The following is a 24,628-nucleotide window of genomic DNA, read 5'->3' as shown; positions in this document are numbered from 1 at the left end:
TGTGTATACTATGCATGTCTGTAATATGTATTGCAATATGTTGGATAATAGTGATGCTGACCTCAGTATTGTCGCTCTCGCGTTTGTGTACAACCACCAGCCAAGAACCTTATATCGCTCTCACTTTGTTTACCAATGTTTGGTTGGGTTTATTTTCTTGTTTGTGTGTGAGTGAAAGCATCCAGCGGTTTTTCCGGCCCCTGTCCTGGGATGTCAGGGAGGAGACACATGCAGGATGGTATGAGAAGATCCCGTTCTGTGAGACTGCCAATGCAGAGCAGTAGAATATACTGTAGTCTGCCCTAACACTGTTATATCAGCTATACCTTAGCTGTACTTCTGATGCTTTCATTCATGTCTCTATAAGTCAAAAAGTGGAAAAGAATGTGAGTGTTTATTTTCCAGACCATTGCCCCGATTTTTATGGAATTTCCTTCTCAATTAGAAAAAAGATGTTACCCTATTTGTTGACAGGTCATTGGCTCACATTGGGTAGCGAATTAGAATGGCTGCTTTTACAAGGCCTGTTGAAAAAAAATCACTGCTGACCATTAATGTCAATGAGCCTGCTCTGTGGACACCTGAGGCCTTTAGCGTACACACGAACACACACACACGAACAACACACACACACAGAATAATTTCCTCTCAGCAGTGTACAGTAGTTATGTCCTGAGAGCTGTTGAAGAAATGGGAATGAAATCTCCCAATGACACACAGGTATGAGGGGGATGACTGCTACCATTCAGCAGTCTGCCGATTGGGGCTCCTGATAGTCTCTTTTGGTTACATTCAAGGCCGTGGGCAGGCAGCACCCGGACATCTTTTAGCAGAGCCCCCGCAAAGCTGCAATTATCACAAATTACCCGTGCCTTCTGAGGACCCCGGGACTTTAAAACCTGAGATGTGCGTCCAGATGTAATTTTTTTCTGGGCATTCGTGTGGAATGCAGCGCTGACGGACTTGCCGGTGGAAAAATAGGCCCGGACAGTAGACGTTAGACGCTGCCTGTCAGGGGTTTGGATCGGACTCAGTATTCCTTTTTAAAGGATTATGATTATAGTCAGAATAGGATTCTAATGGGGACTGATGCCCCAATGTGGAATTCCTTCCTGAGTGATGTCATTACGTAACCTGGTGGGCTGATGGGCCAATAGCTGGCCAGTCTTGGCTTGAAGGCTCTTCTTCTAGTGCAGATGGTGTAGGATGTTCTTTGCAAAGGATGGTCTCCTTGCCTCATATCCTCGCCATGGTGGAGTGGTCTGCCCATCCATGTTCACATTTGTGTACTCTGACTTTGGGGCAGAGGTGTGTGGGGGCTGTGAGTGTGTGTGTGCGTGCATATGTGGCTGTGCGCGCGGGTACGGCTCCGTCGTAAACCCCCGATCCCGCCAGTGACCCATGCCTGGGCCGGTGTCTCCTGGCGGGCAGGCTTTGATGCAGGCTCCGGTCAGAGTAGAGGATCAGAGACGGGGACAAGTGTTCAGGGACCCCCCCCAAACCCCCACTCTCACCCCACACTTTGAACCCTATCTAGTTGCCTCCCAGCTGCCTTACAACAAACCCCATCAGGCCAGCAGGACGTGGAAACAAGCCCTGGGGGAAGTGGAGCGTGGCGGCCCCTCGGGGAGCGCCACAGGCAGCTCCTTAGGCAGATGGATACAACCACCAACTCCAAACAGTATCCTGCTGAGAGGATACTGCGAAAAGTCTAAACTTTTATAGAAGAAAGGATGTTTTTCCAAGAGATTAGTTTTTGCATGGCTCCTAATACCAACAAATAGAGTTTGAAGTTGAATGGAAGCCCAGGAGCTTTTATGTTTAGACTAGAGCAGATCTTTTTCTTTTTTTTACTTTGAGAAATGTATTTTTCTTTGGCTTTGTTTCATTATGTGCTGCGGTTCTAGAAGAATTGGGCCCACCATGTGAAGCCCAGAGAGTTTCCCAAGAAACAGGAGTCGAACAAACCTTTAATTATGAACACTGGAGCAATTAGTGAAAGCGGGAAGGCATTGGGATGTGTGAGAGCCCCCCCTCAGGAGCCATCAAATCTGAGATGGAGGCAAGAGAGAATATAATTACATAAACACGATATGAATTCTTCACATGCCTTGGGCTGTGCTTCATTTTTATTGGTTTAATCATTGGAGGCGTCTTTAGAATATTTTTTTTGCGTCTGGTCTGTCTGAAAGGGTGCAAAGAAGTCCTATTTAATTGAAGGGCTTGTGCAATTTTTTTTATTTTTTTTATCTCGCTTTAGTTCACAGCTATGCAATGTGGGTATGGCAGCTCATTCCTGAATGAATGGCAAATTAGAGAGACTTAACGACAAAGTGGATTGTTGAGTAGATTTACAGTCTGAACTGTTGGCTGGATTCTAACCCAAGCTCTTGTTTTGGGTTGTGTGAAGTTCCAAGTTGTTTTCCATTGTGGCTAACAATAATGCATATTACATGCCTCAGGTCAAGTGTAGTTTATTCACAGTCGTAATGTGACAAACTATGTTCTCTGCACTCCAAGTCATGGATTTGTAATCAACATTCTACTTCTACGAAAACATGAGATGTGGGCTATATAGTTTGCAGCTATAATTAGAAACTGGGTTTTAAAACAACATTATCCAAATGGATCCAAACCGCTTTATTCTCCATCAGAGTGGTGGTACCCCAAGAAAACCCCTCTCCCCTGCCGATTTGGGCAACCCTGACTGAACACTACTGAGATAGCTCTCCCCTTAACCCTCATGTTGTCAAACCGTTACTCTGCAGAAACTCGTTGGCTTTGACACTTACTACATTTGCACACACTGTATATACATTTTTATTTTTTCTATTGTGTTATTGACTGTACGTTTGTTTATTCCATGTGTAACTCTGTGTTGTTTTTGTCGCACTGCTTTGCTTTATCTTGGCCAGGTCGCAGTTGTAAATGAGAACTTGTTCTCAACTGGCCTACTTGGTTAAATAAAGGTGAAATAAAAATATAATTAAAAAAACACACAGACCTCCCCAAAGTTGCTTTGAGCTTTCAGAGACCTGCTATCTGGGTCACAAAGGTGCTGTTCAGATTTGGTGTTAACCACCACGTTTTGCTACAGCGCCCCCGTGGTTTGGGAGGGGGTAGTGGAGGTGTGTAACTACTAGCTAGCCAGTGCCCTGATGAGCAGTGCTGTGGGGGAGACGGCGTTTGTTTTTCTTTGCGGTTGAGGGAAAGGACTGGATGCGGCCAGAGGGATTAAATGGAAGGCGACTGCCGTGCTCCCTCCAGGGGATTGGATGGAAAACATTTAGAGGGAGAGACGCCGTTGACCACTGACCACAGAGCCACCCGCCCACCTCTCCCTCAACGCCAGTCTAGTCTTCTTAACACTGCAGACACTCTCTCCTCTGTCCTCTCAGCTCCCTCCCTCTCTTTTTCTTATTTTCTGTGGTTCCTTAACCTTTACTTTTCCTGCATTCAAAAACAGACCTCAATTAATTTAAGTTAATCTTCCTGATTTTGGTTTCTTTTCTTAGTTTCCTTCTCTTTCTCTCCCTCCCTGTCCTGGAGTTGCATGTCCCATTTAGTTTCCTCAGTCATTTCCTACTACTAGAGCGTCCATACTGTGTGGGGGCTAATGGCAATAGCACCAGGACACTGAAGCCACATGTTGCGCAGGTGGAAACGAGAGAACAGACAGCAATAATACCTTTCCAAGACCCCCCTTCTTCTTCTCTGTCCCTTTCTGTCTGTGTCTCTCTCTTTCTCCCTCGGTCGTATCGCCCACCAGATTTTGGTGAATCATCAGAGACATTCCATTCTCACGTCTGCAGCATACTTTCACAAGTCACCACTGTCTCTAGGGCTGCTCAGTGTACTTTCCCACTGTATGTGTGTGTGCGTGGCGGTGTGTGTTTGTATGTGGATACTAAAGACCTCAGGTGTCCAGTGCAGCAGGATCATCGACATTTATAGTCAGTTGCGATTTTTTAAATCAACGGTCCTTTGTAAATGCAGTCATTTGTGTGGGGGTTACGAGTGTGTGTGTGCATACACTCGCACTGGCTTTGTGGCCACATTCTGTGCTACAGCATGTGACCACGGTCTCTGTGCTGGAGGTGTGCATCTGGTCAGTCCACCCTAACTCTCCCCTATTGACCCTACACATGTTACTGTATTTCCATCACCTACTGTTAGCAAGATGTTGCTAATGCTCTCTTAATGCTACATCTTCTGGAATGCTCTCAGGAAAAGCAACTCAAATGTCCCCTTCATGCCTTCTCCCTCTAGAGCTCAGGTCAGTTTAAACAAGATGGAAGTGCTCAACAGACCATCAATTGCATTTCAAGCCTCCATCTTAAACCCATGGGTGCTAAGTGAGATTTGGAATACCCTGACCTCTCCCCTTGAAAGAGCTGTCACTAGTGTGAACCTCAGGCTGACCTCTGAGCTGCAATTCTCAATACAACTTGTGTGTGTGTGTGTGTGCGTGCGTGCGTGCCCGATAATGAACCATTCACTGTCAAGAGGCGTCAGAGGCCACGTCAACATTCGGGCTGCTGATGTGAATAAGATCTTGTTGGTTTCCTGTGTGTGTAAAGGTGTTCGCATACTTCCCATCCGAAACAGTTCATGCATATATTATGACGACATTTTGTGACGTTTTTGTTTCTCAAGGCAAGGCGAAATTCGGTAGCCGAAGTCTACGCCCCTCCGTTGGTAGATATTCTTCAAATAACTGTTTGTTGTCATTCAACGAGAGAGTAATTGTTTTTATACAACAACCCAAATAATGACATGAGAAATACTGCACCAAACAACTTATTATTTAAAAAATAAAATTGGGGGGGGGGGGGGGGGGGGGGTAGATCAGCTTTAATATTGCAGATAGATTGTAGCTTCTGCCTCATTTCCAATCCCCCCCCCAAATTTTTTTTTTAAATATATACAGTACCAGTCAAAAGTTTGGACAGCTACTCCATTCCAGGGTTTTTCTTTATTTGAACTATTTTCTACATACCCCCAACTGGAGTAAACTAATGAACAACAACACTTAGACTTCTAGTCTCTTCGCAGCAAAATCTGCAAAGCTGGGAAGGTTGTATCACCGACATATATAACATTCTTTTGGTTGTAAGAATTTTGTATAATAATTTAAATGGAAAAATTCTAAGTTTTGAATCCGGCATCGTTTTGAGTATCAGTTCATAAACCATGTGCCATGGAATCGGTACATCGAAAATCTCTTCCCAACTATTTTGCAATCTACATGACACAGCTGTACATTTTTTGGTCCTTAAATGAAACTGGTATATTTTGGACTTTAATGCAGGGCCGACAGACATGTTCCTTACTTTTTTCGCCTTCCACTTGCCTCTTCCATTTTTGTGGTAATGCTGAAATTAGTTGTTTGTAATTTTGGGTAGAGCAGACATTTCCATGCATTTTTATTAGCTGCATGTGTGAAAACTCCACCAGTCCTATTTATTATATAATTTACAAAGATTATATATATTTTATAATTAATTTTTTTATCAATTAGTATATTTGAGTTTAACCACAATATTTGTTGCATTATTTGTTTGTGTCTTTTCTGGTGGATTAAACTGAAATTGCAACCGACTTTCTATGGCTTGTTTTAAAAAATAATGATATTTTGGAGACACTTTTGTTTTCAAATAACTAAAAGTGAGAGGTTGTAATCTGAATTTAAAAAAGGGCCATTCTTTTTTTTTTTTTTTTTTTTATACTTTGTTTTTATTGTAGGAACACAAAGAAAGTACAAATAAAGTAAAATAAAAGGGCCATTCTTGAACATTGGGTGAGACATTCTTACTAATTTGCCTGAGTAACAAGATTCAAGTATAACTTTTGGATGACTGACACCTTTAGTGAGAGGTCTAATGCTTTAATATTTAATTTCTGCCCTTTTAATTCATATTCATTATATAAATAGGCCCATTTAATTTTGTCCAGTTTGCCATTCCAAATAAAATTGAATATTTTTGCTCATAATTGAAAAAACAGGTCGCTAGGTGTAGGCAAGACCATACGAAAATAGCTCACTGGGATATGACTAAATAATTAATCAGGGTGATTTTTCCACAAATAGACAGGATATTTTCCTTTCCATGGTAGCAAGATCTTATCTATTTTTGCTAACTTTCTATAGAAATGTATTGGAATGAGATCATTTCTTTCTTTCGGGATATGTATATCGAGTTTGTCCACATCCCCGTCAGACAATTTTATTGGTAAACTACACAGTAATGTAAAAGTTGTATTTTTGTGTGATCCAATACTTAATATAGTTCACTTATCATAATTTGGTTTTAATCCAAAGAGGTTCGAAAAAGTATCTAGATCCTCTGAGGCTGTGGAGGGATTCAAATTGCGGATTTAAAATGACACCTTTGTTTTTAAGCCCTGTATTTCTAACCCATTGATGTTATTGTTGGATCTGATTTTAATAGCTAACATTTCGATGGCAATAATAAATAGATATGGCGATAGTGGAGAACCTTGTTTTACTCCTCTTGACAGTTTAAAACTTTTTGAGAAGTAGCCATTATTTACTATTTTACACATAGGGTTACTATACATAACTTTAACCCATTTTATAAGAGATTCTCCAAAATTGAAATATCCCAGCCATATCTAAACTCCAGTCATACTTTATCAAAGGCCTTTTAAAGTCAGCCATGAATACCAGGCCTGGTTTCCCAGATTTTTCATAGTGTTCTATTGTTTCCAGTACTTGTCTTATATTATCTCCAATGTGTCATCCATGTAAAGAACCTGTCTGATTAGGATGAATAATATCCGACAATAACCTTTTTAATTCTGTGAGCTAAGCATTTTGCTAGGAATTTTGCATCACAACACTGAAGTGTAAGAGGCGCATCCAATTTTTTAAATGGACTGGATCTTTATATTTACCACTTGGATCTTGTTTCAGTAACAATGAAATCAGACCTTCTTGTTGAGTGTCTGATAATCTACCATTTATATAGGAGTGATTAAAACATGCTAATAACGGTCCTCTGAGTATATCAAAAAGGCTTGGTATACCATCCAACCCTGGAGCTTTCCTGGACTTAAAGGCTTTAATTTCCTCCTCCTGTAATTTGGCCTTCACATGAGTCTTTCTGTACAGCTGTTCATTTGACATTATTATTATTAGAAAAAAATTCATACAATTAGCTTCGGTTAGTGGAGAAAACATATGCTTAAAGTACTTTACTTCCTCTTTCAAAATATTGTTTGGTGAATCATGGGTGACTTCATCATTTGTAACAAGTTTCAGTAAATTCTCTTTGGTAGCATTTCTATTTTGAAGATTGAAAAATAATTTGGTGCATTTTCCCCATATTCCATCCAGTTCGCTTTATTTTTTATAATATATTACACTTGATCTTTCTTGAATAAGTTCCATTTCTTTTTGTTTTTCCTCCAACTTTCTCTGAGCCTCTATGGTATAGGTTTTATTGCTATCTGTCTGTTCTGTTAGTCCTTCAGTTTCCTTTGTTAATATGGACTCTTGATTTAAATTGTTTTTTGTTTTAGTACTGAATTGAGTACATGAGTACTGAATTGCATGGCCTCTAAAGCCACATTTAAAAGTGTCCTGTACAATAAGGGGATCTGCTGTACCTATGTTATGTCAGAAAAGGCAGTTATAAATTCTTCTGTCCTGGTTAAAAACAAGTTGTCGGGCCTCCCGGGTGGCGCAGTGGTCCAGAGCCTGGGTTCGCGCCCAGGCTCTGTCGCAGCCGGCCGCGACCGGGAGGTCCGTGGGGCGACGCACAATTGGCCTAGCGTCGTCCGGGTCAGGGAGGATTTGGCCGGTAGGGATATCCTTGTCTCATCGCGCTCCAGCGACTCCTGTGGCGGGCCGGGCGCAGTGCGTGCTAACCAAGGGGGGCCAGGTGCACGGTGTTTCCTCCGACACATTGGTGCGGCTGGCTTCCGGGTTGGAGGCGCGCTGTGTTAAGAAGCAGTGCGGCTTGGTTGGGTTGTGCTTCGGAGGACGCGTGGCTTTCGACCTTCGTCTCTCCCGAGCCCGTATGGGAGTTGTAACGATGAGACAAGATAGTAATTACTAGCGATTGGATACCACGAAAATTGGGGAGAAAAGGGGATAAATCTTTTTTTATTAAATGTAAAAAAAAATTGTCATCCAATAGGCTTTGATTCAATTTCCAATATCCTCGCCCACGTGGAAATTCTGTAAGAGTAATATATATGCTAATTATGTGATGGTCCAACCGCATTCTGAGCCCTATCAAAACTTTTTAAACTTTTGGTACCAGAGAGAATGACATAAAAATGTAATCAAGACGACTAGCTTGAGCTTTAGCCTTCATATATTGAGCTTTAGCCTTCATATATCCACTAGCTCCAATATATCCATGACATTTGTGATTTTCTTAACATTTTAGTTAGATGTAACCAAACATCTTAGTTAGACATAAAATTGCGCGTCTAAGACCTTCCTCAGCAAAAACGTCACAATTAATGACATATTTCTTGAGTTATCTTAGATTAATTCTGACTGTTTTGAAGAAGTGGCTATGCTGAAGCTCAGCTCAAGCTGAACAAACAGTACTATTGATGCTTTTTTAATGTTTTTCAAGCTACGTTCTTTTAAGGGTGTATGCGAGCACACTCCTTCGGTTCGCATAGATGAGTTCTGCTAGGCGCCAGCGAAAGGCTTAAGTGGGGTCCTGGCCTTGTGAGTCCTGGCTGGCTGCAGATGAGACCTGAGGTGAAGTGAGGCGCATCTTCCTCCACGTCCTCGCGCTCCTCCATCTTCCATGGTGTGCTCTGGGACGTGTGTGTGTGTGTGTGTGTGTGTGTGTGTGTGTGTGTGTGTGTGTGTGTGTGTGTGGTGTGTGTGTGTGTGTGTGTGTGTGTGTGTGTGTGTGTGTGTGTGTGTGTGTGTGTGTGTGTGTGTGTGAGAGAGAGAGAGTGTGAGAGTGTCTGTGAGTAAGAGGTTGAGCTCCGGTAGATTGTGTAGGGGTGTGCTAGTCTCTAAGGGGGTAAGCTCTGGTAAACCCCTAAAGCAGTGAGTATCTCTCTGTGTGTCTCCAGGGGGCAGCTCGTCATTGAGCTTTACTGCTGTCTTACCAGGGGCGGACTGGCCAAGGTTAGTCAGTCAATTGAAGCCTCAGTGGTTGGATGGGAACTGGGGTCCCACAGCATACTGTCCCCTATTCTCCGTGAGATCCTCCAAAGTGTCTCTCCTCCCTAATTGGGAACACATATGCCAAGATGTACTATGGGGTACGGGGGTACCCTTGACTCCCTAATGTCTCTAGGAGAGAAGCTACTGTCCCACAAGAAAGTCTCTTCATGTAGCCTCCATACTGAAGTACTGAACCTCCTTATAGTACCTCCCTTGGCCCTCCCCCTCTCTCCACGTCCCTGCTCTACCATTTAATTTACTCCTCAGATTTGTTGGGGAGGGCTAGCGTGGCGGAAGTGTGGGCTCTGTGTCTGCACCTCACAAGGGAACGCCGCATGGAAATCCAATCAGAACGGGAGAGCGGGACAGGACACTCCATCCCGACTGGACTTGTACTTATGTGGCGGGAAACACACAGGAGCCAGTCCTGGGAACTACAGGGGTGATTGTGTGTATGATGTATGTGTGTGTGTGTGTGTCTATGTGTGTGTGAGACTGAGCATGGTTAGTGGCACGAATGCCATCAATGTGCAGGGGAGCTCACTGTGGTTCTTGCTTCTCTCTCTCTCTCTCCCTCTCTCTCTGTGTGCTATTGAACTGTGGGGAAGTCCCAGAGCGAAATGGGAACCAATTCCCTGGGGAACGCATTATTATTGCAACGCATGTTGCAGTTGAAAGAGGGAAGCTCTGTTGGGAGGCAATAGTTGATTTTTGTCATTTGTAGCCTCTGAAGTGGTCATTGGAACACAGACTGAGTTTACAGCCCTGAAATCATGGGTTTTCACTTCAAACAATAACAGGGAATTTATTTTAGGAAGCAGTAAGCCACAGCCCTATTAGTCCATATGCATAAATCACATGTGATGCTTTGAAACCCTTTTATGGTGTACCTCAGTGCTGTGTCTGTGAATGAGATACTGTATTGACCACTCAACTGCATAGGAATACATGGAACGCCTAAGTAACTAACTGCATTACAGTATAGCAGGCGGAAGTCCGTTTTTACTATTAAAAACATTTTTTACTATCCCTTTGTGGCCTCTTCATGTCAAGCCCTGTTTGTTATGCTAGCTGAGTTACATGTTAACATCCCACAGTCAGTAAATCCCCATAAAGTCAGGGGAATATTTTTTTAAACTGGAACTGTATAGTTGGTCAGCTTTTCCTGTCGGTACATCATTTTTTTTGTGTTTAGCCTCAATTATTTAGACAACTCAAAGTAAGATATGTTTACATCCACAGACTTTGCAATATGAAACCCAATACTATGCGTCTATGTAAATGAAGACTGTTCAGATTCATTTTACATTGTATACTAGTGGGTGTGGAGGGATACAAGATGCATCAAAAGTCATCCTGCGTTCGGCTATCTCTCCTGTTCAGTTGAATCCCTAGGTTTGACTGTTGCAAGTCTCAGCGAGGTCTAACCAATGATGTTGTACCAATGATCTGATTTACAGTATGTGCGTGTATCTCTGCCCTGTGTGTGTTTGATAGTGGAGGACGATAGAGAGCTGTCGCCACATAGACGGCACCACAAGGAGTTCAAGTTCAACCTGTCCCAGATCCCAGAGGGAGAGGCTGTCACCGCCTCCGAGTTCCGCCTCTACAAGGAGTGTGTGAGCCGGACCTTCCGCAACGAGACCCTCCTGCTCAACGTCTACCAAGTGGTACAGGAGCACCCCAACAGGTAACACAGCCACACCGATAACCCCTGTATTCACTCACAGTCCAGGCTTTAGAATATGTCAATCTGGTGAGAATATGAGCATATATTCAATCCCTTTTCACAGTCAAATAGCTTGGTGCTTGCTAGTGTTATATACATGGGTTTATATCAGGGTTATCTTGTTGTCAGTTGTACTGTTTGAAAGTGCTGCAGCGATGAGATGTTATCACATATTTTTGAGGTATAGTATTTGTAAGGGCTGCTGAGTCAAAATCCTCCATAAAACACGGGCAGACCTCTATGGAATCCTCTCTCTAGTCCCCATCTGGTTGTGCTTCCAATTAGCTGTCTAACACTGGGATGACATGAACAATACAATACCAGACCCTAAGACTAAGTGAACACTGAGATATGATGTGAGACCATCCCATTCCCAACCTCCTGCTATGCCGTCCTCCTAGTCAGTCCTGAGCTTGTCCAGATGAGGGGGAAGGTATACTGTATGCAAAGGGAGGACTTAGCTACATGCACTTCTCCAGCCATTGATTACATGTTAGTGTAGCGTAGGCAGCGTCCTCTCCCGGCCTGGGAATTGATAGGGTGTTGGTGAATTTAGTCCAGGCTCCTCTCTCTGTCGCTGTGGGAGACAGACTTCCAGCTCTGGTTTTCTGCCATGTATTTTTTGTAGAATGAGGCATGACCACAACGCCTTACCGAAATAGCCTGACTTTAATAGAGTCCAAAAAAAGAGTAGCAAGGCCAAACATTTACATTGTGGCTGCTGGGAGAGACGTCCCACGCAGAGACAACGGCCAATGAGATAGCTGGAGGCTATATACTTTTTTAAACAGTGACCAATGGGAGACGATGTAAGATTATGCAGTTGTTCATTGAGGCACTTTTCAAAAGCCACAAAAAGTTGCATAATATGTCCCAAAATGCTTGTCCCATGGCTTTGTAAGATGGGGGTCTGTTCTCTGTTTTCCTCCTCATGTGTAATGATGTAGTTGTATTATTACATTTGCCGTATACGTTTCTGGTCGTCTACAAGTCTACTAGTCCTCAATTCAATTACAGTTGTAAAGACAGTTGCTCTTTTTGCATTTTTGCTGGATTCTTCTTTTTCTCAAAGCGTTTCTATGTCTTTCATGAGGTACTTGTTTGCCACATTCCTTTATCTTTACAATAGACGGTTTGTGCTCTGCTGCCAACATTTTTATCAAAATGTTTTGATATTTCGGAGATTAAAGGGGCCAATATCTCCAATTACTGTATTATTGTAGGACAAGGTTTTACCTTGAAGCGAATTATATAGTTTGGTTCGTGGGCTCTCCGAGAAACTCGCTTTGTGCTTGCAAATCCTAAATACTTGTGTGGCTTGCAAAACACATTTGCTGACAAACAGATTAATTTGCAAGTTGTTAATGTCTTGGAAGTTATAATTGCTTTGATTATAGCTCCTAATCTTTAAAAAGCAGATGGGGTAGTGAAAGCTTGCAAGTAGGGCTGAACAGAGGTGCAACTGCATATCATTGCCAAAATACATTCTCTGAAGTTTCATAAAAGCCACAAGATAAGCAAAAAATATAAATACTTACGTAAGGATTCATTTGCAACAGTAATGTCTCTGGTAGTTGTTCTTAAAGTCATGCAGGCGGTCTACAAACTCTGGGGTTTTCTGTTCCTCCTCCCTTGTTTACAGTTAAAAAGGCTTCTGTTATGACCCTCAGCAATAATGATAGGCTGTAGAATTATACTACAGTATTCACTTCATTGGGGTGGTTTGTTTGGCAGTACGCAAGGAATGCGAGGTCTTGCAGATAATGTGTTGATTGCAAAGAATGTGGCCTTAGTCAGTGCAAAACATGGCAGGTTAACATGCATTGGAATGTGTTTGTTTCCTTACTAAATAACATCACTACGTAGTTCCATATTCTCTCTCAACAACACCCAATATGTCAGTGCACATTTAGCATGGTGTTCTTGAGAACTGTGACGTAATTATTTTGTTTACAAGTCTTGTCACCAGTCTAAAGCTGAATGTATGTTAGAACAGTACAAGCCGGCTAAACAACAGGTCAATATGGTGCGTTTTTAACTGCATGTATTTGACAGGGCCTGTAAAGGAGATTTATTGGAACCAAAAAACACAAAACGTTGACATATGACCTTATTATTCCAGTTCATTTAAGCAGTCAATAAGAGGCTTTACAATAGGGCTTTAGTGCCACGCCCCCTGCGGCTCCCAGATGGACCCCCTGCCAGTCCACAGGCTTTAAAATGGCTGCCTCGATCAGAATGAGTCAGCACTGACCCTCCGGACCCACGCTGTGCCAAACGTGTGAACTACCTGAGGGGGGCATTGGGAACGGCCTCATATGGAAGCCCTCAGAAACACTCTCATTAATGAGCAATAACGAGGGGCTGCCGATGCATGACTGCAGGGGCATTCCCGGAACACCTGGGAGTTTGTGGGGCTTTGATGTGTGGCCTGGGGAACGCCCGGCAGACCTGCGCTGTGTCTTTACAGTAATGGGGATGGGACAGACCTCTTTTCTCTCCTTCTTCTTCTCTCTCTCTTTCATTTGGTTGTTGTTGTCTTTTGCACCTGAGACCTAGCTACAGTTATACAGTGGTGCAGCGGATGGTGGTGGGGTGATGTTACGAAGTAGAGGAATGTTATACAATGTAAAACAAAAATGTCCTATGTGGCTCAGTTGGTAGAACATGCACACAAGTAAGTCGCTTTGGATAATATAATATTATATTGTATTACAAAGTCAAGTGTCCCATAGACTCTTGATGTGCAGAAGTTAATGTCAATCAGAAGCATGCCAAAAATGTATTTTACATATTTTATTTAACCAGGAAGTCCCATTGAGGTCAGAAGGCATTTTACTCATGTTTACAGTATAGAAATTAGCTATCTTAGTGTATAGTGCCAAAATCCCTGAATGGAAGCTGTAAGAACACATGAAAGTCATACTGACATGATACAGTATCTGTTATGGTAGTGTAGCAGTCTTTGATGTACATTTGTATACTTCTCTGAAGATGGGAAAGCTGCTAGCTGCCCCTCAGTCATGGCTCCTTGTTGTGAACCGTGTCCCCAGGGAAGCAGACCTGTTCCTGCTGGAGTCTCGCAGGCTGTGGGCGGCCGAGGAGGGCTGGCTGGAGTTTGACATCACGGCCACCAGTAACCTGTGGGTGATGAGTCCCCACAACAACATGGGCCTCCAGATCAGAGTGGAGACCAGCAGTGGTGAGCACAATGCTAAATTAGAAACATATGCTAACGGCTAACATTGGAAACATATGCTAATGGATAACATTAGAAACATATGCTAACAGCTAGCATTGGAAACATGCTAACAAACTTTAGAATTTTCATCATGAAATGTAAACAGTAGTGGGCAATAATAGTGTTTTTTTGAATGTGTCACAATGCTGAAATGAAAAGGTTGATATCTTTGCAAATCAAATACATTTATTTGACACAAAACATCCATCAAAGGAAAAATACAGACATTTGTCACAAATATATCAGTAGAGTGTATGATACTCTTCCAGGTAGACTGACTACGCTCAGTGAACTGTAGCCCATTCAGTATGTCCAAGTGATTGATGGCTGGCCCCTCTGGAAAACAGGGCGGAGCATTAGCTCCAAGGAGGCGGGGCTAGTTGGGCGTGACGGAGCGCTGGAGAAGCAACCCTTCATGGTGGCCTTCTTCAAAGTCAGCGAGGTGCACATCCGCACCGCCCGCTCCACCAACAAGAACCGCAACAAGAACCGCAACCGCCCCACACAGCCCCAGGAAGGAGGCTCCAGGGGCCCAAGCCCAGCAGGTGGGTCCATAGTTTGACTAACTCCCACTTAAACCCTCATACTATTGTGCCGAGTACCGACACAAACTGTACTGTGCTGGCTTGGATTTATTTTTTCTACATTGTCCTTTCCAGCGTGGTTCCAGCAATTATGGTGGATGCGTTACCAGGCTAGTTCATTACAGCTCAGTAGTGTGACAAGTATATAACAGTGTGAGGAAGGGGTTTTGCTTTGTTTTACTTGTTCGCTCAATTCAGTATGTGGAAAGTTTCTTTCGATTTGTACATATTATTCTCTATTGGAACATCAATCATAAATTCAGCTGGGGACTTTAACAAATCAAATATGAGGAAAGTGCTAATGAAATTCTATCAACACATTGCCTGTATTACTCGTGCTTCAAAAACACCATTGTTAATGTCCCTTCTGGGATGGAAATAAGGCCCTCCCCCATCACCCTTCAGCAAATCAGATCACGACTCCATTCTGCTCCTCCCTTCCCATAGGCAGAAACTCAAACAGCAGGCACCTGTGCTAAGGTCTATTAAACAATGGTCTGACCAATAGGAATCCATGCTTCAAGATTGTTTTGTTCACGCGGACAGGGATATGTTCCGGGTTGCCTCTGAGAATAACATTGACGTACAGTTGAAGTCGGAAGTTTACATACACTTAGGTTGGAGTCATTAAAACTCATTTTTCAACCACTCCACAAATTTCTTGTTAACAAACTATAGTTTTGGCAAGTCGGTTAGGACATCTACTTTGTGCATGACACAAGTAATTTTTCCAACAATTGTTTACAGACAGATTATTTCACTTATAATTCACTGTATCACAATTCCAGTGAGTCAGAAGTTTACATACACTAAGTTGACTGCTTTTAAACAACTTGGAAAATTCCAGAAAATGATGTCATGGCTTTAGAAGCTTCTGATAGGCTAATTGACATCATTTGAGTCAATTGGAGGTGTACCTGTGGGTGTATTTCAAGGCCTACCTTGATATCATGTGAAAACCAAAAGAAATCAGTCAAGACCTCAGAAAAAAAATGTAGACCTCCACAAGTCTGGTTCATCCTCCAAACGCCTGAAGGTACCACGCTCATCTGTACAAACAATATAGTATGCAAGTATAAACACCATGGGACCACGCAGCTGTCATACCGCTCCGGAAGGAGACGCATTCTATCTCCTAGAGATCAACGTACTTTGGTGCGAAAAGTGCAACTCAGTCTCAGAACAACAGCAAAAGACCTTGTGAAGATGCTGGAGGAAACAGGTACAAATGTATCTATATCCACAGTAAAACGAGTCCTATATCGACATAACCTGAGAGGTCGCTCAGCAAGGAAGAAGCCACTGTTCCAAAACCAGCATAAAAAAGCCAGACTACGGTTTGCAACTGTACATGGGGACAAAGATCGTACTTTTTGGAGAAATGTCCTCTAGTCTGATGAAACAAAAATAGAACTGTTTGGCCATAATGACCATTGTTATGCTTGGAGTAAAAAGGGTGAGGCTTGCAAGCCGAAGAACACCAATCCAACCGTGAAGCACGGGGGTGGCAGCATGATGTTGTGAGGGTGCTTTGCTGCAGGAGAGGGACTGGTGCACTTCACAAAATAGATGGCATCATGAGGCAGGAAAATGATGTGGATATATTGAAGCAACATCTCAAGACATCAGTCAGGAAGTTAAAGCTTGGTCACAAATGGGTCTTCCAAGTGGACAATGACCCCAAACAAGTTGTGGCAAAATGGCTTAAGGACAACAAAGTCAAGGTATTGGAGTGGCCATCACAAAGCCCTGACCTCAATCCCATAGAACATTTGTGGGCAGAACTGAAAAAGCGTGTGCGAGCAAGGCCCACAAACCTGACTCAGTTACACCAGCTCTGTCAGGAGGTATGGGCCAAAATTCACCCAACTTATTGTGGGAAGCTTGTGGAAGGCTACCCGAAATGTTTGACCCAAGTTAATTAAACAATTTAAAGGCAATGCTACCAAATACTAATTGAGTGTATGTAAACTTCTGACCCACTGGGAATGTGATGAAGTAAATAAAAGCTGAAAAAAATCATTCTCTCTATTATTTTTCTGACATTTCACATTCTTAAATAAAGTGTTGATCTTAACTGACCTAAGACAGGGAATTTTTACTTGGATTAAATGTCAGGAATTGTGAAAAACTGAGTTTAAATGTATTTGGCTAAGGTTTATGTAAACTTCCGACATCAACTGTATACGCTGACACGGTGACTGAGTTCATCAGGAAGTGAATAGGTAATATTGTTCCCACTGTGACTTTTAAAACCTACCCAAACCAAAAAACGTGTATAGATGGCAGCATTCGTGCAAAACTGAAAGTGCGAATCACCGCATTTAACCACGGCAAGTTGACTGGGAATATGGTTGAATACAGTGCAGTTATGCACTCCATAAGGCAATCAAACAGGCAAAATGTCAGCACAGAGACAAAGTGGGGTTGCAGTTCAACGGCTCAGACACGAGACGAATGTGGCATCCCAAGCTGTGTCCTCAAAACATGTGCAGACCAGCTGGCTGGAGTGTTTACGGATATATTCACTCTCTCCCAATCCCAGTCTCCTGTCTCCACTTGCTTCAAGATGTCCACCATTGTTCCTGTACCCAAGAAAGGAAAGGCAACTGAACTAAATTACTATCACCCCGTAGCACTCACTTCAGTCATCATGAAGTGCTTTAAGAGGCTAGTTAAGGATCATATCACCTCCACCTTACCTGACACCCTAGACCCACTTCAATTTGCATACCGCTCCAATAGATCCACAGACGATGCAATCGCCTTCGCAACTGCGCACTGCCCTTTCCCATCTGGACAAGAAGAATACCTATATAAGATTGCTATTCATTGACTACAGCTCAGCATTCAACACCATAGTACCCTCCAAGATCATTATCAAGCTCGGGGCCCTCTGTCAGAACCCCGCACAGTGAAACTGGGTCCTGGACTTCCTGAAGGGTCGCCCCCAGGTGGTGATGGTAGGAAACAACACCTCAACTACGCTGATCCTCAACACAGGGGCCCCACAATGGTGCGTACTCAGCCCCCTCCTGTACTCCCTGTTCACCTATGACTGCGTGGCCAGGCACGCCTCCAACTCAATCATCAAGTTTGCAGACGACACAACAGTAGTAGACCTGATTACCAACAATGACGAGACAGCCTACAGGAAGGAGGTGAGGGCCCTGACGGAGTCAACAAAATGAAGGAGCTGATTGTGGACTTCAGGATACAGCAGAGGGAGCATGGCCCCATCCACATTGACGGGGCTGCAGTGGAGGAGGTGAAAAGCTTCAAGTTCCTCGGCGTACACACCACTGACAATCTAAAATGGTCCACCCACACAGACCGTTTGGTGAGTAAGTCGCAACAGCGCCTCTTCAACCTCAGGAGGCTGAAGAAATTTGGCTTGGCCCCTAAGACGCTCACAAACTTTTACTGATGCACCATTGAGAGCATCCTGTCGGGTTGTGTTGCCGCCTGGTACGGAAACTACACAGCCCGCAACCGCAGGGCTCTCCAGAGGGTGGTTCGGTCTGCCCAACGCATCACCGGGGGCACACTGCCTGCCCTCCAGGACACCTATGGCACCCGATGTCACAGGAAGGCCAAACAGATCATTAAGGACATCGACCACCCGAGCTACAGCCTGTTCACCCGCTATCATCCAGAAGGTGAGGTCAGTACAGGTGCATCAAAGCTGCTATCTCAAGGCCATCAGACTGTTAAATAGCCGTCACTAGCCTGCTACCACACCGTTACTCAACCCTACACCTTAGAGACTGCTGCCCTATGTACATAGACATGGAATCACTGGTCACTTTAATAATGGAACACTGGTGACTTTAATAATGTTTACATACTGTTTTACTAATTTCATATGTATATACTGTATTTTAGTCAAGGCCATCCTATTAAACTATTGCTGTATATATACTATTCTATTCTACAGATATACTAAATATTCTATCCACGTACTGTCTATAATGTCTATACATCCCATCATACATATATACAGTGCATTCAGAAAGTATTCAGACCCCTTGCCTTTTTCCACATTTTGTTACTTTACAGCCTTATTCTAAAATTGATTAAATAAATGATTTTCCTCATCAATCTACACACAATACCCCATAATGTCAAAGCGAAAACAAGGTTTTAGATTTTTTTGGCAAATTTATTACAAATATAAAACAGAAATACCTTATTTACAAACTGTAAGTATTCAAACCCTTTGCTTTGAGACTCGAAATTGAGCTTAGGTGCATCCTGCTTCCAATGATCATCCTTGAGATGTTTCTACAACTTGATTGGAGTCCACCTGTGGTAAATTACATTGATTGGAAATGATTTGGAAAGGCACACATCTGTCTATATAAATTCCCACAGTTGACAGTGCATGTCAGAGCAAAAACAAAGCCATGAGGTTGAAGGAATTGTCCGTAGAGCTCCGAGACAGGATTGTGTCAATGCACAGATCTGGGGAAGGGTACCAAACATTTTTGGCAGCATTGAAGGTTCTCATGAACACAGTGGCCTCCATCATTCTTAAATGGAAGAATTTTGGAACGACCAAGACTCTTCCTAGAGCTGGCCACCCAGCCAAACTGAGCGATCGGGGGAGAAGGGCCTTGGTCAGGGAGGTGACCAAGAACCCGATGGTCACTCTGACAGAGCTCCAGTGTTCCTCTGTGGAGATGGGAGAACCTTCTGGAACAGGGGTGGGCAACTCCAGTCCTCGAGGGCCTGATTTGTGTCACATTTTGTCTCCATCCCTAGCAAACACATCTGAGTAATCAAATAAAATAAAATGTATTCATATAGCCCTTCTTACATCAGCTGATATCTCAAAGTGCTGTACAGAAACCCAGCCTAAAACCCCAAACAGCAAGCAATGCAGGTGTAGAAGCACGGTGGCTAGGAAAAACTCCCTAGAAAGGCCAAAACCTAGGAAGAAACCTAGAGAGGAACCAGGCTATGAGGGGTGGCCAGTCCTCTTCTGGCTGTGCCAGGTGGAGATTATAACAGAACATGGCCAAGATGTTCAAATGTTCATAAATGACCAGCATGGTCAAATAATAATAATCACAGTAGTTGTCGAGGGTGCAGCAAGTCAGCACCTCAGGAGTAAATGTCAGTTGGCTTTTCATAGCCGATCATTAAGAGCATCTCTACCGCTCCTGCGGTCTCTAGAGAGTTGAAAACAGCAGGTCTGGGACAGGTAGCACGTCCGGTGAACAGGTCAGGGTTCCATAGCCGCAGGCAGAACAGTTGAAACTGGAGCAGCAGCACGGCCAGGTGGACTGGGGACAGCAAGGAGTCATCATGCCAGGTAGTCCTGAGGCATGGTCCTAGGGCTCAGGTCCTCCGAGAGAGAGAAAGAAAGAGAGAATTAGAGAGAGCATACTTAAATTCACACAGGACACCGGATAAGACAGGAGAAGTACTCCAGATATAACAAAACTGACCCTAGCCCCCCGACACATAAACTACTGCAGCATAAATACTGGAGGCTGAGAGAGGAGGGGTCAGGAGACACTGTGGCCCCATCCGATGATACCCCCGGACAGGGCCAAACAGGAAGGATATAACCCCACCCACTTTGCCAAAGCACAGCCCCCACACCACTAGAGGGATATCTTCAACCACCAACTTACCATCCTGAGACAAGGCCAAGTATAGCCCACAAAGATCTCCGCCACTGCACAACCCAAGGGGGGCGCCAACCCAGACAGGAAGATCACGTCAGTGACTCAACCCACTCAAGTGACGCACCCCTCCTAGGGACGGCATGAAAGAGCACCAGTAAGCCAGTGACTCAGCCCCTGTAATAGGGTTAGAGGCAGAGAATCCCAGTGGAGAGAGGGGAACCGGCCAGGCAGAGACAGCAAGAGCGGTTCGTTGCTCCAGAGCCTTTCCGTTCACCTTCAGACTACACTCAATCATATGACCCACTGAAGAGATTAATCTTCAGTAAAGACTTAAAAGTTGAGACCGAGTCTGCGTCTCTCACATGGGTAGGCAGACCATTCCATAAAAATGGAGCTCTACAGGAGAAAGCCCTGCCTCCAGCTGTTTGCTTAGAAATTCTAGGGACAATTAGGAGGCCTGCGTCTTGTGACCGTAGCGTACGTGTAGGTATGTACGGCAGGACCAAATCGGAAAGATAGGTAGGAGCAAGCCCATGTAATGCTTTGTAGGTTAGCAGTAAAACCTTGAAATCAGCCCTTGCCTTAACAGGAAACCAGTGTAGGGAGGCTAGCACTGGAGTAATATGATCACATTTTTTGGTTCTAGTCAGGATTCTAGCAGCCGTATTTAGCACTAACTGAAGTTTATTTAGTGCTTTATCCGGGTAGCGGGAAAGTAGAGCATTGCAGTAGTCTAACCTAGAAGTAACAAAAGCATGGATACATTTTTCTGCATCATTTTTGGACAGAAAGTTTCTGATTTTTGTAATGTTATGTAGATGGAAAAAAGCTGTCCTTGAAACAGTCTTGATATGTTCGTCAAAAGAGAGATCAGCGTCCAGAGTAACACCGAGGTCCTTCACAGTTTTATTTGAGATGACTTTACAACCATCAAGATTAATTGTCAGATTCAACAGAAGAGCTCTTTGTTTCTTGGGACCTAGAACAAGCATCTCTGTTTTGTCCGAGTTTAAAAGTAGAACGTTTGCAGCCATCCATTTCCTTATGTCTGAAACACAGGCTTCTAGCGAGGGCAATTTTGGGGCTTCACCATGTTTCATTGAAATGTACAGCTGTGTGTCATCCGCATAGCAGTGAAAGTTAACATTATGTTTTCGAATGACATCCCCAAGAGGTAAAATATATAGTGAAAATAGTAGTGGTCCTAAAACGGAACCTTGAGGAACACCGAAATGTACAGTTGATTTGTCAGAGGACAAACCATTCACAGAGACAAACTGATATCTTTCCGACAGATGAGATCTAAACCAGGCCAGAACTTGTCCGTGTAGACCAATTTGGGTTTCCAATCTCTCCAAAAGAATGTGGTGATCGATGGTATCAAAGGCAGCACTAAGGTCTAGGAGCACGAGGACAGATGCAGAGCCTCGGTCTGACGCCTTTAAAAGGTAATTTACCACCTTCACAAGTGCAGTCTCAGTGCTATGATGGGGTCTAAACCCAGACTGAAGCATTTCGTATACATTGTTTGTCTTCAGGAAGGCAGTGAGTTGCTGCGCAACAGCTTTTTCATTTTTTTTTGAGAGGAATGGAAGATTCAATATAGGCCGATAGTTTTTTATATTTTCTGGGTCAAGGTTTGGCTTTTTCAAGAGAGGCTTTATTACTGCCACTTTTAGTGAGTTTGGTACACATCCGGTGGATAGAGAGCCGTTTATTATGTTCAACATAGGAGGGCCAAGCACAGGAAGCAGCTCTTTCAGTAGTTTAGTTGGAATAGGGTCCAGTATGCAGCTTGAAGGTTTAGCCATGATTATTTTCATCATTGTGTCAAGAGATCTCTCTTGAGGTCTCTCTTGATCCTAGGTCCTGGCAGAGTTGTGCAGACTCAGGATAGCTGAGCTTTGGAGGAATACGCAGATTTAAAGAGGAGTCCGTAATTTGCTTTCTAATGATAATGATCTTTTCCTCAAAGAAGTTCATGAATGTATTACTGCTGAAGTGAAAGCCATCCTCACTTGGGGAATACTGCTTTTTAGTTAGCTTTGCGACAGTATCAAAAATAAATTTAGGATTGTTCTTATTTTCCTCAATTAAGTTGGAAAAATAGGATGATCGAGCAGCAGTGAGGGCTCTTCGATACTACACGGTACTGTCTTTCCAAGCTAGTCGTAAGACTTCCAGTTTGGTGTGGCGCCATTTCCGTTCCAATTTTCTGGAAGCTTGCTTCAGAGCTCGGGTATTTTCTGTATACCAGGGAGCTAGTTTCTTATGACAAATGATTAATCAAATTGCATTCTAAACTGAAGATCATGATCAGGTGATTATTGGAGTCAGGTGTGTTAGCTGGTGCTGTGGCAAAACTGTGTCACCAATCAGGCCTTCGAGGACTGGAAATGCCCACCCCTGTTCTAGAAGGACAACCATCTCTGCAGCACTCCACCAATCAGGCTTTTATGGTAGAGTGGCCAGTCCGAAGCCCCTCAGTAAAAAGCATATGACAGCCCACTTGGAGTTTGCCAAAAGGCACCTAAAGAACTCTGACCATGAGAAACAAGATTCTCTGGTCTGATGAAACCAAGATTGAACTCTTTGGCCTGAATGCCAAGCGTCATATCTGGAGGAAACCTGGCACCATCCCTATGGTGAAGCATGGTGGTGGCAGCATCATGCTGTGTGGATGTTTTTCAGCGGCAGGGACTGGGAGACTAGTCAGGATCGAGGGAAAGATGAACGGAGCAAAGTACAGAGAGATCCTGCGCCAGAGTGCTCAGGACCTCAGACTGGGGTGATGGTTAATCTTCCAACAGGACAATGACCCTAAGCACACAGCCAGCACAACGGACAAGTCTCTGAATGTCCTTGAGCGGCCCAGCCAGAGACCGGACTTGAACCTGATCTAACATCTCTGGAGAGACCTGAAATAGCTGTGCAATGACGCTGTCCATCCAACCTGACAGAGCTTGAGAGGATCTGCAGAGAAGAATGGGAGAAACTCCCTAAATACAGGTGAGCCAAGCTTGTAGCGTCATACCCACAAAGACTCGAGGCTGTAATTGCTGCCAATGGTGCTTCAACAAAGTACTGAGTAAAGGGTCTGAATACTTATGTAAATGTGATATTTCCGTTTTTTTATTTTTTTATTATACATTTGCAAACATTTCTAAGAACATGTTTTTGCTTTGTCAATCTGGGGTGTTGTGTGTAGATTGATGAGGGGAAAAAACTTTTTAGTACATTTTATAATAAGGCTGTAACGTAACAATATGTGGAAAAAGTCAAGGGGTCTGAATACTTTCCCGAATGCACTATAATTGTACTCCTGACTCTGACATTGCTCGTCCTAATATTTATATATTTCTTAATTCCATTATTTTACTTTTAGATCTGTGTGTATTGTTATTGTTGTGAATTGTTAAATATTATTGCTGGAGCTAGGAACACAAGCATTTCACTACACCCGCAATAACATCGGCTAAATATGTGTATGCGACCAAAACATTTCAATTTTATTTGAATCAAACCCAACTGCACCGTACAATTACCCCACAACATCACACCTTACACTCACAGAAAGCACAAGACAATATCCAAACATCTGCACGCCAAGCAGGGAAGCTCTTGAAGTACCGAATTTCAATGTAATATGGTGAGTTGTGCTGTCATTGATGGGGACATCGGACAAAATAGAGTCCGAGAGATGGAAACTATCCCTAGCTGCATGACCTCATCATTTGAGAGTGCACTTTACAGTACCTGCCCTCTGCCCCCTCTTCGTACTTAGCGGCCGATGTTATGAACAGGTATGCAGGCAAATTAAATCAGGCTCTAATCTGGCTACTCATCAGCCATCATCCCCTGGCTCCGTCATAACACTAGCATAACGTTAGCCTTTCCTGGACATAAAGCTGGCCCTGTGAGGAGGGATGCCAGTGCTTTTACAGCAGGAAGAGCTGCGGTTCAGAGGGCTTTGTGACTAATATCTGCCTGATCCCAGCACTAATTTGACAGATGAGGCTCAGGCTAATACTAAGCCCTTATGGCTAGGGTCACGGGGTCAGCTACTCAGCTTCGTAACCGTCAACGTTACAATAGTAGCTCAAGTGATTTTCCTCACCACCTCAGTTTCACGTCATCTGTTTTGATGGCGATACCATCCAAAGGCTAGAGGTGTTGTTGGATGATGTTAATTGGAGTTCTACAGTTTTTTTCCTTTTCTGGAACACATCATAGTTCATCTTTATTTAACCAGGATAGTCCACTCAACAACAA

At 43.5% G+C, this 24,628-nt stretch overlaps 1 protein-coding gene across 1 annotated transcript in view; it reads left to right on the top strand.

Moving 5' to 3' along the window:
- bmp6 (bone morphogenetic protein 6) overlaps nucleotides 1-24,628 on the top strand; it is a 40,549-nt gene that overhangs the window by 9,193 nt on the left and 6,728 nt on the right. The window contains exons 2-4 of the mRNA XM_038997651.1: nucleotides 10,664-10,856; nucleotides 13,949-14,097; nucleotides 14,484-14,681. Coding sequence (XP_038853579.1) covers nucleotides 10,664-10,856; nucleotides 13,949-14,097; nucleotides 14,484-14,681 — 540 coding nt within the window. The remainder of the gene's footprint in view (nucleotides 1-10,663; nucleotides 10,857-13,948; nucleotides 14,098-14,483; nucleotides 14,682-24,628) is intronic.

This window comes from Salvelinus namaycush, chromosome 7, assembly GCF_016432855.1.
Source record: "Salvelinus namaycush isolate Seneca chromosome 7, SaNama_1.0, whole genome shotgun sequence".
In the NCBI taxonomy this organism is placed as follows: Eukaryota; Metazoa; Chordata; class Actinopteri; order Salmoniformes; family Salmonidae; genus Salvelinus; species Salvelinus namaycush.
The sequence above is the reverse complement of the archived record's forward strand: the minus strand, read 5'-3'. Positions and strand labels throughout refer to the sequence as shown.